At 41.4% G+C, this 14,110-nt stretch overlaps 1 protein-coding gene across 3 annotated transcripts in view; it reads right to left on the bottom strand.

Moving 5' to 3' along the window:
- The window catches only part of gabbr1b (gamma-aminobutyric acid (GABA) B receptor, 1b), a 113,272-nt gene that overhangs the window by 59,149 nt on the left and 40,013 nt on the right, over positions 1–14,110 (bottom strand). For all 3 annotated transcript variants that reach the window (XR_010573712.1, XM_065471385.1, XM_065471386.1), the window contains exon 9: positions 7,425–7,502. Coding sequence is in view for 2 of the 3 variants with exons in the window: in XM_065471385.1 (XP_065327457.1) it covers positions 7,425–7,502 (78 nt within the window). In the remaining variant the exon portion in view is untranslated. The remainder of the gene's footprint in view (positions 1–7,424; positions 7,503–14,110) is intronic.

Below are 14,110 nucleotides of genomic sequence, written 5' to 3'. Positions count from 1 at the left end.
TTGTTATTGTTATTTTCCAATATGAAGAGATATTCACCACTTATAAAAACAAAACTTTAACGAGTTCCAGATAAATGTTTGGTTTTATGTGTTACTAAATAAATTTAGTATCAGGCACATTCTGCAGCTAATTTGGTTAATTGGGTTCAGGTCAGTAAGATGATTGGGTAATAAAAGAGCATCTTACAAAGGCAGTGTTTCAGAAGAAACAAAGGTTAGCTAGACTGCAAAAAACGTGTCTACAAATTGTGGAACAGTTTCAGAATAATCCTCCACAATGTAAAACTCTAAAGACTATCAATATGTCATCATCCACAGTAAATAATATTAAAATTCACCAATCAAACTTCTGGGATGATGTCACACTGAGAGGATCAGAGGCTCGTGAGCTCCCGATAAGACTTTTGAGAACTTTAATATTTTGCTTATAAACTGTGTTGCCATTGCGCACAAAACAGGTGACTGACTAACGGAAATTATGCCAAATAAAAAAGATAAAACAGAGAACGCCGATAAGAGACCTCCGAAGTCTAATTTGCAACTCCGAAGTCAGGTCAGCCCCGAGGCTAACCTTGAAGCTAATGACGGAAATATGGTTGAAGCTAATCCAAGCTTTCCCTTCGACTATGATATGTTAACTGCAAAAATAACAGACGTGGTTGGTGCGATTATATAAGGGAAGATGGATGTTATTAACAATAAACTTGATGCTATTCAGGCAACCCTTGATGGCAACACAAGACGCCTTGATGAAGCCGAGATACGCATATCGAAGGCAGAGGATATAATTGCCGACATGGAAGCCAAGCTGACTCGTGTAGAAAGTAAGATGTGCACGTTTACGAACAGGCTAGATGACCAAGAAGCTCAGAGTAGAAGAGATAATCTCCGCATATTTGGTGTCAAGGAAGGCGTGGAAGGGGCGAATGCTATTACATATTTTGAAAAGTGGCTTCCCTCTCTTCTTAATATGAAGACGAAGAACGGGAGGATCCGACTGGACCACTGCCACAGAAGCTTAGGGGAACCAACATCAGGTTCCCCAAGAGCTGTTGTAATGAAACTCCATTACCCGACCGATAAAAGGGAAGTGTTAGCCTTAAGTGGCAAGAACAAACAGATTTTCTTTGAAGGAGCACTGATAACTATTCGTCAGGATGTTCCACAAAATGTGCGACAGCAGAGGAGAAGCTTCAACGAGGTCTGCCAGATGCTGATTACCAAAGGAATACGATTTAGGATGCTGTTTCCTGCAACCCTGCGTTTCACATACGAAAACAGAAGATTTTCCTTTGACTCTGCAGAAGAGGCATTGAAAGTGGCATCAGCAATAGGAGCATTACGTGAGTAATCATGTGGTCTACCCAGAAAATAATAACTGTCCTTTGTTTTGAGCGGTCTGACGAACAGTTGACCATTACTCTTAGTGACTATGTTGTATTATGATACTCTGGGAAGAAAAGAAGTAGAAGAAATGCGGCAACACCTATTGGTACATTGGAAGTCTTGTTGGGGGTTTGCTAGGCGCATACGTGGATGCGAGGTGTATCATCTCTCTTCAAGGTGCGCCCGCAACGGGTGAAGTTTCCTCCCAATCTTCGGGAGCAAGGAACATTTTCTGGGACTGGCCTAACCCTGTTTTTGGGACGATATAAATGTTTTTTGCAGGAATATTATTTTTCAGTACCCAGATTTTTGTTTTTGTCTATATTTTGTTGGTGTTTGAGCAGATCTGAGCATAATCTGTTTTATAAGTTAAACTACAAGGCTGATACTTCTGTTGTCGCTATTACAATACATAATCTAAGTAAACTGATCCTGCAATGAGTGATCTAAAGTATGTTTCCCTGAATGTTAAAGGGATAAACAATGTTATTAAATGTAAGAAAATTTTGACCTGGTTTAAGAAGGAGAAAACTAACAGTGCACTCCTGCAAGAAACTCACCTCTCAGATGTGGAACACTTAAAATTAAAGAGAGAATGGGTGGGGCAGGTGTACTTTTCTTCCTTTTCATCAAGTAAGAGAGGGGTTGCAATTTTAATTCAGAAAAATACCCCATTTGTTCTTACAAAGTGTATTAAAGATGATCAGGGTAGATTTGTTATTATAATAGGACGTTTATATGGGGAATCTGTTCTGATAGGCTGTATTTATGCTCCGAATGTATATCTGGAAAATTTTTACTCAGAACTTATAAAAGAAATATCTGTCAATTTGACAACATTTACTGTTCGGGCAGGAGATTTTAATTGTAGCATAGACCCAGAAATGGATCAAAATCCACCACCCAACAATTTAGTATCCAAAAAGCGAGAAGCTATCAAGGGATTGTGTTCTGACTTGCAGCTGATAGACGTTTGGAGAACTCTTCATCCAGGTGAAAAAGATTATACTTTTTATTCTAATCCACATAAGAGTTATTCCCGTATTGATTATTTCCTTGTCTCGAGGGAGGTCCTTAACAGAGTTAGTATTTGTGATATTAGCACACGTATACTCTCTGATCATACAGATGTTCATTTAAATATCTCACCTCCTGAAGCTCACCCAACTCTACGTAGTTGGCGATTAAACCCATCACTTTTAAATAATTCTATGTTTCGGAGTTATATAAAAGAACAAGTCGATCTTTTTTTACGGACAAATGATAATGAAAACACAAATGCTTCTGTCCTTTGGGAGACAATGAAGGCATATCTTCGTGGCGCTATAATTTCATACAGTATAGCGAAAAAGAAAGAATCTTTAAAACATCAAATGGACCTGGAAAAAAAATTAGCAGATCTAGAACACTCCCTCAAAATACATTTTTCACCTGACGTACTGAAAAAAACAGAAGCCACCAGATCAGCTCTGAATCAATTTCTGACTGAAAAAGCAGAGGCCAGCGTATTCTATGCTAAGCATAGGCTGTTTGAGTTGGCAGATAAACCAGGGCGGTTATTGGCACGTTTGGCTGCTGGGAAACTAGAATCTCATGCTATAACATCACTAAAAGATGAAAGAGGACAGAATCAATATGAAAATAATAAACTGGTTAAATTAATGGAAAATTTCTATAAACAATTATATATATCTGAAAATACAGCTACATTAAGTGATACCCAAAATTTTTTACATAAACTCAATTTACCGACTTTGTCTGAAGGCGATCGAGTTCATCTTGGTGAACAAATAACACAAGAAGAGGTGCAGACAGCAATTAAATCTCTTCAACGAGGGAAAGCCCCTGGCCCAGATGGTTTTGGTCCAGACTTCTATAAAGTTTTCCAGGATCAAGTAGCTATACCCCTTTTAAATATGTATCTGCACTCTATTAAAAGGGGAAGCCTTCCCAATACATTGTACTCTGCGAACATATCGTTATTCCATAAGAAGGACAAACCAGCTGATCAATGTGCTTCCTATCGCCCAATTAGTTTAATAAATGTTGACAGCAAAATCTTGTCCAAAATACTGTCTAGCAGACTAGAAAATTATATACCTAAGCTTATTAAGGCAGATCAGACGGGCTTTATCAAGAATAGAGAATCAATTACAAACATAAGAAAATTACTGAATATTAAAGAACACTCCAATGTAACCAAAACACAAGGACTTGTTGTATCACTTGATGCGGAAAAAGCTTTTGACTGCGTTGAGTGGACTTATATGTTCGCTGTGATGGAGAAATTTGGCTTGGGCAGGGGCTTTATAGACATGATCAGACTGTTATATGTCACCCCAAGAGCATGTGTTTTAGTAAATGGTATTAAATCATCAGAATTCTGTTTACAGAGATCAACAAGACAGGGGGACCCGATTTCCCCATTAATTTTCGCTTTAGTTATTGAACCACTGGCAGAGGCCATTAGAAATAATCAAAGTATATCTGGATACCAAATTCAAGGATTTGAATTTAAAATTTTACTATACGCAGACGATGTTCTGCTGTTTGTCACCAATCCCCAGGATTCTATACCCTCTGTATTATCTATTATAGAAACTTTTGGATATTTGTCCGGGTATAAGGTTAATATGAATAAAACTATTGCTATGCCACTGGGAAATCTGCCTATGACATGCAATATCCCATTTACCTGGTCGGGTTTGGGATTTAAGTACTTGGGGATACACATTTCACCTAATATAAGAAGTATATTGAAACAGAACATAGACATAGCTCATAAAAGCGTCAAAAAAGATCTTTCTAGATGGATGGATCTCCCGGTGTCCTGGATGGGAAGAATAAATTTAATTAAAATGAATGTGTTGCCACGGCTTTTATATCCCTTACAAATGCTCCCAATAACTCTTACCAAAAAAATTGTAAAAGAAATTAAAAAAAGATCTGTCAAGGTTTATTTGGAGGGGTAAGAAACCCAGATTAAGTATGAAAACATTACAGCTGCCCAAAGATAAAGGGGGTCTTGCCTTTCCTAACATTTTGCTGTATAACTGGTCATGTCATAGTAGAGTTATACATGAATGGATCCACGCATATCTAGAAGAGACAGATAATCTCCTTGAAGCCTGGACATGTACGCCATTTAATCTTCTAAGCGAACTAGTGAGTAAATATATTAAAAAAACATAACAAAGTAATGATTGATACTTACTTAAAAACATGGCGTGATATGAATAAATACACTGAAAGTAATCCTATACTGAGTTATCTAACACCTTTTATAAATAATCGGCACTTTACACCGGGAATGAAAAGTGCAGTATTTCAGAGATGGTTTGGTGCAGGAATACGAGTGGTGGGTGATCTGTTTGATGGGAATGTTTGTATGTCTTTTGAGCAGGTCCAAAAGAAATATGGAATACATCAAATGGATTTTTTTTGCATTTTTACAGGCTCGTCACCTAATTACTTCAAGTTTTGATACTTTACACAATACAATGCAACTAGGACCCATGGAAAATTTCTTTTTACACTTAAATGCAGATAATAGTACTATAAGACAGTTTTACAATACACTACAAGAATATAACAAACATAATATTGGAAAACTGATTAGGAGTTGGGAGGGTGACCTCCAGTGTCATTGTGATGATCATGCCTGGAGTGAGTGCATACAATCTGTGCATTCTTTATTTCTTAGTAAAAGATTTAAAGAAATACAATATAAAATTTTACATAGACAGTATAGAACGCCTATTTTTCTGAATAAAATTGATCCGAGCAGGTCTGCACAATGTATTAAATGTAAATCTGCGGCGGGGTCCTACTTGCACTGTCTTTGGACTTGCTCAAAAATCTCAAAATTCTGGCTCTGTGTAACAAAAGAATTAAAAGGTATATTTAAAAGCAGAATACAAAAAGATCCAGCTCAGTATCTATTGGGGTTGCCAATTCCGAATAAATTTCCAGATAAAAACAAATATATACTACTATGTAAATTACTGTTTTTGGCAAGAAAATTTATTCTTTTCAATTGGATTAATGAAAAACCACCAACAATAACTCAGTGGTATAAAGAAATCTTTAGAGTTTTACCAATGGAAAGACTGAGTGCAAAATTAAGTGGCAATGATGATATTTTTTTTCGATATATGGCACCCGCTATTGGATTACTTACCTGATGATCTGAAGAAAACCATAGTGAGAGGGGCAGCCCCACTCCAATGGTGGGTTGAGGTTGAGTTTGTCAGGACAATTGTGTAAATGACTGGTAGACCGAATTATATATACTGTATTAGTTTTCCGTTTACATGTCTCAGACTGCTTATTGTGATTGTTTGTTTGTTTGTTTTTTGTTTGTTTTTTGTTTTTTCTTTTCTCTGTTGTTGTGGTAGTTGAATTTTGTCTTTTTTCTGGTTTGTTTTTTCTATTTTGTATAAACCCTGGCTGATTAGGTCCCACACCCGCTTTCACACCTTGGCTCATGTGAATAGAGGATCACCAGGGGGTCCTTTGTCCCTCTTTGGGGGGATACTCCCACTGGGTTTAAATCTGGGACTCTCGGCCATTTGACCTTAGAACTGAAGAAGCTTCTCGGATGAGAGGTGAAACGTCTTCAAGCAACTTAAAGAAGTCCAGACGCTTTTCTTTCCAAGCTCCTTAGACTATTTTGTATAAAGGAAAAAGTAAATAAAAATATGATTAAACAGCAAAAAAATAAAATAAAATAATTCACCAATCTGGAGAATCCTCTTTGTGAAAGGGACAAGGCTGAAAATCAGTATTGGAGGCTCATTATCATCAGGCCCTCTGGTGGCACTGCACCAAAAGCAAGCATTGTGGGGAATTAGGGTGGTAAATATAGTAAATATGATACATAAACCTCAATTATTAAATAATGTTTAACCTCGTAAGACCTGAACTCTTCCAGAGCATGCATTTTTAATTTCTCTTTGATATTTGGGCAAATTGGGGCCCGATGAATGTAAAAACAAAGAATTATCAAATGTTTTTCTTTTTTACCTGATTTTTGTTTCTAAGAAAAATGAGAGCCACAAATGAGGATATTTGTTAGAATTTTCATAGTACAGTGGCAGTATAATGTCCTCGTAAGTGGATATCAGGCCCTTGTAGTGCAAAATTGAGTATTTTGGTCTAAATAACCCAAAATGTGATGTCCACATATGTGGACGCCAGGTCCTAGGAGGTTAACTCAATTTTTTCTTTTTTTCTTTTTTTTTTACAATTTACAGTACTTCTTATATTTTGTATATATAAGAATTATATATATATATATATATATATATATATATATATATATATATATATATATATATATATATATTTTGAAGTTACCCTCAACATTTGAGCAGTAATCTGCCTCTTCTTAAAGGACTTGTTATAGGCATTGAACAACCAAGCAAACACTACAAACAACTCAAGGTCAATATGTACCAACTACCCCCTCTCACTACTGCCTATTCATCACTTATTTTATTTCCCACCTGACAGACTTGCAACATTCTCCACAGTTTTTCAGTGCATTAACCACTGTGAGATCTGCGTTTTGTTGTTCGTGCAGGCAGAACGGAAATGGATGCAGTCTTAGATCCTCTGTGTACTTATTAGAGAACACAGATCCACCCAGATTCCTTGACTTTTAGCAGCCACCTTCTGTTTAATGTATCGCTGTCATGGCATTAAACTTGTTTTCATGCTTAATTAATAAATAGAATCTAACTGCCACTGCACAGCACTGGTCCATCACAGTGCTTAACTGTTGTTATCTAGGTGTGACTTAATTGGATATCTGGTGAGCTTTTAAAATTTAGCAAATTGTTGCTGTTCCCACATGCTAAACAAAACCTAAAAAAATGTATGCATGTGGGAACAGCAATCTTTGACCACAGAGAGTGAGATGGTAAAGAGGAGAGGGTAACAACAGAGGGAGGAAAAATGAATTTGGGGGAACAAGGGTGCAGGGTGTAGTACAAGACAGAGAAACAAAGGGGCATAGGAAGATGAATGTTCCTCACCTATCCACTTGTCATTCCCATACCAGGACAGATTGCCTTTAGTGCTGTCGTAGTATCCGATCTTTTTATAGCTTCCTCCTGTGAAAGACAGACAAAGAGAGAGAATGAGAGTGGAGGCTCACACTCTAATGCCTCTTAACATAATTAATGAAGATCCAGAAGTGTCTTCAACCTTACTAACAAGCCAAATATGTGTAGGGACATTTGTCCTCTAAATATTTCAGTACAACAGCAAAATTATACCAGAACTGAACTCAAATTAAATGCTTGGCATTTTGTGAAATGGGCTGCCTCACTTTCCTTTTGAAGGATGTAGGCAGCTTAACATACAACAGGAGAAACATTGCATCTCGTGACTTTAAAGTGGACCTTCTGGTTTAATTGGGAACTTCACAGTGCTGGATCCTGAAAACAGGATGGTCCAGTGTTGTTGACCCAGTTTGTCGTGCTTTTGGACTTTCAGGTACTGCTTATTATTAAATATCTTCTGTTTGTTTTTCTGTTTGCTTTTTATTTACATTTCCAACCTCGTGCATTTGCTCAGACTTTCCAGTCTTAAGTTCTTAATTCCAGTTTGTATTAAAGTTTCGTTTTTGTTTCTCTCAGTGTCTGTGTTTGGTTCTCACGCCAGGTTTCATTTTCAGTCACTTGACTATCTCATAATGTATTTACCTGTACCTTCTTTCCCCCCACTGTGATGTATTTCACTGACTGGTCCTCAGGGTGTTTATATATATAAATATAGGTAGTTACAACCGAGGGGATCACACTACCAGAAGGCAACATTGCAGACTTAGAGGACAGCTACAAGAATCCCACAGACAAATTTGAACCATGAAGAGGCCACTAGGAGAGCTGCAACCAGTAAGCACCTGCAGAGAGTCAGGCAAGTCCTGAGGAGTCAGCTGAATGGTAAGAAGTCGGTGGGACAATGTCTGTGATCTGTCCCAGTATGTTCCTGTGGATTTAGGTTTGCCTTGCTTTTTGGACTTTTTGTTTGATTGAATTTGTCAGCAGCCTGAATAAACAGGCTCACCTTTGTTAAATCAAATCTGCTTTTGGGAAATAAAATCACAACTTTCTACATGGCTTCAAATCTAGCATTTTGACTGTGACAAGAAGACTCTATGAACTACTGAAAATCTAGGTAAGCAAATAAGTTACAAGCTTCATGGGGACATTTTGTGTTCATTTAAATAAATCTGCTTCAATCTGTTGGTATAGATGGTGTCAGACTATATTATCCACATCCTGAATGCCACTGTGTACTTAATACAAAGATGTGACACTGATGTCCTTTTTTGAATTAGATGAAATAGACCCCTACGACAAGACCATCGAGGGAACAGTTCACCCTGCCTGGGATAGGGTTACTGGATCCCTGCCCTGGAGCCAGGCCCGGGGAGGGTGCCCGAGGGGGAGCGTCTGGTGGCCGGGCCTTAGTCCATGTCACAGCCCGAAAAAGGGACATGGGCCCATCTTCCTGCAGGGCCACCAGGGGGCACCGTAGGGGTCGGGTACAATGTGGAGGTCCTGGTGGACCAATCCCCGGCTACCAAGACTGGCAATTGGGACATGGAATGTCACCTCTCTGGTGGGAAAGGAGCCTGAGTTAGTGCGTGAGGTTGAGAGGTACCGGCTAGATATAGTCGGTCTCACCCCAACGCATGGCTTGGGCTCTGGAACCAGCCTCCTTGAGAGGGGCTGGACTCTGTCTCAGTCTGGAGTTGCCCCTGGTGAGAGGCAGCGGGCTGGGGTGCGTATCTTGGTATCCCCTCGGCTTGCTGCTGGTAAGTTGGGGTTTCTCCCAGTGGACGAGAGAGTTTGTTCCCTTCGCCTTCGGATCAGGAAATGGGTCCTGACCGTCGTCTGTGCTTATGCGCCGAGTGGCGGTTCAGAGTACCCAGCCTTCTTGGAGTCCCTGGGTGGGGTACTGGAGGGTGCTCCTCCTGGGGACTCTGTTGTCCTACTGGGAAACTTCAATGCTCACGTGGGCAATGACAGCGAGACCTGGAGGGGCGTGATTGGGAGGAACGGCCTCCCTGATCTGAACCCGAGTGGTGTTTTGTTATTGGACTTCTGTGCAAATCACAGTTCGGCCATAACGAACACCATGTTCGAACATAAGAGTGTCCATAAGTGCACATGGCACCAGGACACTCTAGGCCACAGTCCGATGATCGATTTTGTAATCATATCACCAGACCTGAGGCCATATGTTTTGGACACTCGGGTAAAGAGAGGGGCTGAGCTGTCAACTGATCACCACCTGGTGGTAGTTGGATCAGGTGGCGGGGGAGAATGCTGGACAGACCTGGCGTGCCCAAACGTACAGTGAGGGTGTGCTGGGAATGCCTAGCAGAGGCCCCGGTCCGTGAGATCTTCAACTCACACCTCTGGCAGAGCTTCAACAGCATTCCGAGGGAGACTGGGGACATTGAGTCCGAATGGACCATGTTCAGCACCTCCATTGCCGAGGTGCATTGAGCTGCGGCCGAAAGGTAGTTGGTGCCTGTCGCGGTGGTCATCACCAAGCTGAAGAAGCGGTCCTACCGGGCATGGTTAGCCTGTGGGACTCCGGAAGCAGCTGATAGATACCGACAGGCCAAGCAGAATGCAGCGCGGGCGGTGGCTGAAGCAAAAACCCGGGTGTGGGAGGAGTTCGGAGAGGCCATGGAAAAAGACTTTCGGACTGCCTCGAAGAGATTCTGGCAAACCGTCAGGAGACTCAGGCGGGAAAAGCGGTGTTCTACCTGCACTGTGTATAGTCAAATCAAATCAAATCAAATCAAATCAAAATGTATTACTATAGCACATAAAAATACAACAAAGTTGACCAAAGTACTTCACAGTCGGTCAGAGCAATAGCATAAGACAGAATAAAAAGAAACAATTAAAAGGAGGGCAGGAAACAATATGACAATTGTTTGAAACAAAAACTAGCCACGAAATAACATACTAGTTTTAATCAAAAGCCAGACTAAAATAATAAGTTTTAAGACGCAATTTAAAAGACTGGATGGACTCGGAGGAACGAATATAAGGCGGGAGGTTATTCCAGAGTCTGGGAGCTACAACAGCAAAGGCCCAATCACCTCTGGACTTCAGACGAGACCTCAGTTGTGTCAGGAGCATTTGATTGGAAGATCTAAGTGCCTTATTAGGGATATACAAATGAAGGAGTTCGCATAGATAGCTGGTAGCCAAATTATTTCGAATTTTAAAGGCAAGCAAAAGAATTTTGAAATTGATATGATAATCAACGGGCCAATGTAGATTGGCTAAAACTGGTGTGATGTGGGCATAATTTCTAGTACCAGTTAAGAGACGCACAGCTGCGTTTTGAACTAACTGGAGCCGGTGAATAGAGGAAGATGGGAGGCCCCAGTAGAGAGAATTACAGTAGTCTAATTTGGAAGTGATAAGAGCGTGAATGAGCTTTTCAAGGTCCTTCAAAGGGAGGTATGGCTTTGCTTTAGATATCTAACGCAGCTGGTAGAAACTGTTTTTTTACCACAGAGGAGATCTGTTTCTCGAGTTTAAAAGAGCTGTCCAGAAAAACACCAAGGTTTCTAACAGTGGGTGAAAAATGGCTAGCAAGGGGCCCTAAGGCATCAGTTAGTTGTTCCAGCGGGGTGTGACTATCAAAAATTATTATTATTATTGAGCAGTTATTATTATTATTATTATTGAATTATTACTTCTGTCTTATCCTCGTTCAGTGTGAGAGAGTTACGTGATAACCAAGTTTTGACCTCATTTAGACAGTCAAATAGGGGTTGCAGGGAAGTAGAGACATCCAATGTCAAGGGAAATAAATTTGTATGTCATCGGCGTAGAAGTGAAAGGAAATGTTATATTTTTTAAATATTAATCCCAACGGCAGCATGTATAAGGAAAAAAGAACTGGGCCGAGCACAGATCCTTGAGGCACACCACAGTGAAGGCCGAGGAGTGTTGCCCCATGGCTACGGAAAACAACCTCTCTGAGAGATAAGATTTGAACCAATACAAAGCTATGTTTTTAAGATCAACGACTTGTTCCAGTCTTGAAATGAGAATGTTGTGGTCGACCATGTCAAAGGCAGCAGTCAGATCTAGTAAAACTAAAACCACGGAATGGCCCATGTCCACAGTTAAAGGAAGATCATTAAAAACCCTAAGTAATGCTGTCTCAGTGCTATGGCGAGGTTTAAAGCCAGAATGAAATTTTTCATTGATACCGTTAGTATCAAGGAATGTCTGAAGTTGTTTTAGAACCGCTTTTTCCAGAATTTTGGATATAAGGGGGAGTTTGGAGTTTGGTCTGTAGTTAGTTAAAGCACTAGGGTCACGATTCTTTTTCTTTATAATGGGTTGCACGACAGCATGCCTAAATACTGACGGTACACAACCTGATGACAGTGATACATTCAGTAAAAGTTGGAGGGACCAATAGTGGGCAAAGCTTCCTTAAGAAAACGAGAGGGAAGGATATCATAGGGGGGAATTAGAGATTCCGGCACGTAACCTGTCCATCTTGGACAGGTTACGTGCGGGTGGAGTGCTGCTGACTTTGACTGAGAAAATTGTCAGGCAGTGGAAGGAATACTTCGAGGACCTCCTCAATCCCACTGGGATGAAGAGGATGACCCGCCAATCTCTGGGGGCGAGGTCACTGAGGCAGTTAAACTACTCCTTGGTGGCAGAGCCCCTGGGGTGGATGAGGTCCACCTTGAGTTCCTGAAGGCTCTGGATGTTGTAGGGCTGTCTTGGTTGACACGCCTCTACAATGTTGCGTGGAGATCAGGGGCAGTACCTCTGGACTGGCAGACCGGGGTGGTGGTCCCCATCTTTAAGAAAGGGAACTGGAGGGTGTGTTCCAACTACAAGGGGGATCACACTCCTCAGCCTCCCTGGGAAAGTCTATGCCAGGGTGCTGGAGAGGAGAGTCTGTCCGTTAGTCGAACCTCGGATCCAAGAGGAACAATATGCTTTTCGTCCTGGTCATGGAACACTGGATCAGCTCTTTATCCTCTCAAGGATACTTGAGGGTGCATGGGATTTGTTTGCCCAACCAGTCTACATGTGTTTTGTGGACTTGGAGAAGGCATTCAACCGTGTCCCTTGGGGGGTCCTGTGGGGGGTGCTCCGGGAGTATGGGGTGCCTGGTCTCATTCCTGGTGGGTGATGGGCTCCGCCAGGGCTGCCCTTTGTTACTGATTCTGTTCATAAGTTTTATGGACAGAATTTCTAGGCATAGCCAAGTGGCGGAAGGCTTTCACTTGGGTGGTCTCAGGATCTCATCTGAAGCGGTGGGAATGAGAATCAGCACTTCCAAATCTGAGGCCATGGTCCTCAGCCGGAAAAGGGTGGAGTGCCCAATCCAGGTCGGGGACGAGTCCCTGCCCCAAGTGAAGGAGTTTAAGTATTTCGGGGTCTTGTTCACGAGTGATGGGAGAAGGGAGCGGGAGATCGACAGACAGATTGGTGCAGCGGCCGCAGCGATGTGGACGCTGTACCGGTCTGTGGTGGTGAAGAGAGAGCTGAGTGTAAAAGGGAAGCTCTCAATTTATCGGTCGATCTACGTCCCTACCCTCACTTATGGGTAGGGACCGAAAGAACGAGATCGCGGATACAAGCGGCGGAAATGGGCTTCCTCTCTGAAGGGTGGCTGGCGTGTCCCTTAGAGATAGGGTGAGAATTTCGGCCATTCGGGAGGGGCTCAGAGTAGAGCCGCTACTCCTCCACATCAAAAGGAGCCAGCTGAGGTGGTTCGGGCATCTGACAAGGATGCCTCCTGGGCGCCTCCTGGGTGAGGTTTTCCGGGCATGTCCCACCGGGAGGAGGCCCCGGGGCAGACCCAGGACACGCTGGAGAGACTATATCTCTCGGCTGGCCTGGAAACGCCTTGGTGTACAAGCTGGAGGAGGTGGCTGGGGAGAGGGAGGTCTGGGCTTCTCTGCTTGGGCTGCTGCCCCCGCGACCCGGCCCCGGATAAGCGGAAGAACATGGATGGATGGATGGATGGACGGATGAAAAAAATAATTTTTTACTATTGTATTTCAACATGTCCCATTCCATACATATTTCATCTTCAACAAATGCAACAAAGACAATGCAATTCATGTAATATTTTATTAATGAAATCCAGCCAGTGGGATACCAACAAAACCTTTTTTTAATGGAAATAAAATCTACCCATGTGAGAAACCCAGGGTTTATTGTAATAACACTTTTAAATCCAGATGAATGAATAAACGAGCTATCACCCACTGGACTGCAATCAATCAACCATTATACATAATTCTTAATGTCAATTAACAGGGTTCCGCACAGTAATATGCTCTATAGCAGTACTGCTCATTGCATGGCTCACAGGCCTCATGACAGTCCATAGCTATGTTGGCATTACATCTTTTAGTCAGTGAACAACAGTTTATTCACTCAAGATAGTTTAAACATCTAAAGCATACTGCTTTTTAAAAAGATTTCTTCTCTTCCCACTGTAGTTGCGCACCATGATAAAATTACTCATTTTGTAAGTCAGAAACAGTCAGTTACATTCTACAATATACTAGCCCATCAAATTATTAGATAAACCTCATTTGATTCCCACCAGAACAGCCTTAAATTTTTATGGCACAGAATGAACAAGGTGTGGGAAACATTCCTGAATGATTTTGATCCATGTCGACATGACATCA

Source organism: Pelmatolapia mariae, linkage group LG22 (genome assembly GCF_036321145.2).
Source record: "Pelmatolapia mariae isolate MD_Pm_ZW linkage group LG22, Pm_UMD_F_2, whole genome shotgun sequence".
In the NCBI taxonomy this organism is placed as follows: Eukaryota; Metazoa; Chordata; class Actinopteri; order Cichliformes; family Cichlidae; genus Pelmatolapia; species Pelmatolapia mariae.
The sequence above is the reverse complement of the archived record's forward strand: the minus strand, read 5'-3'. Positions and strand labels throughout refer to the sequence as shown.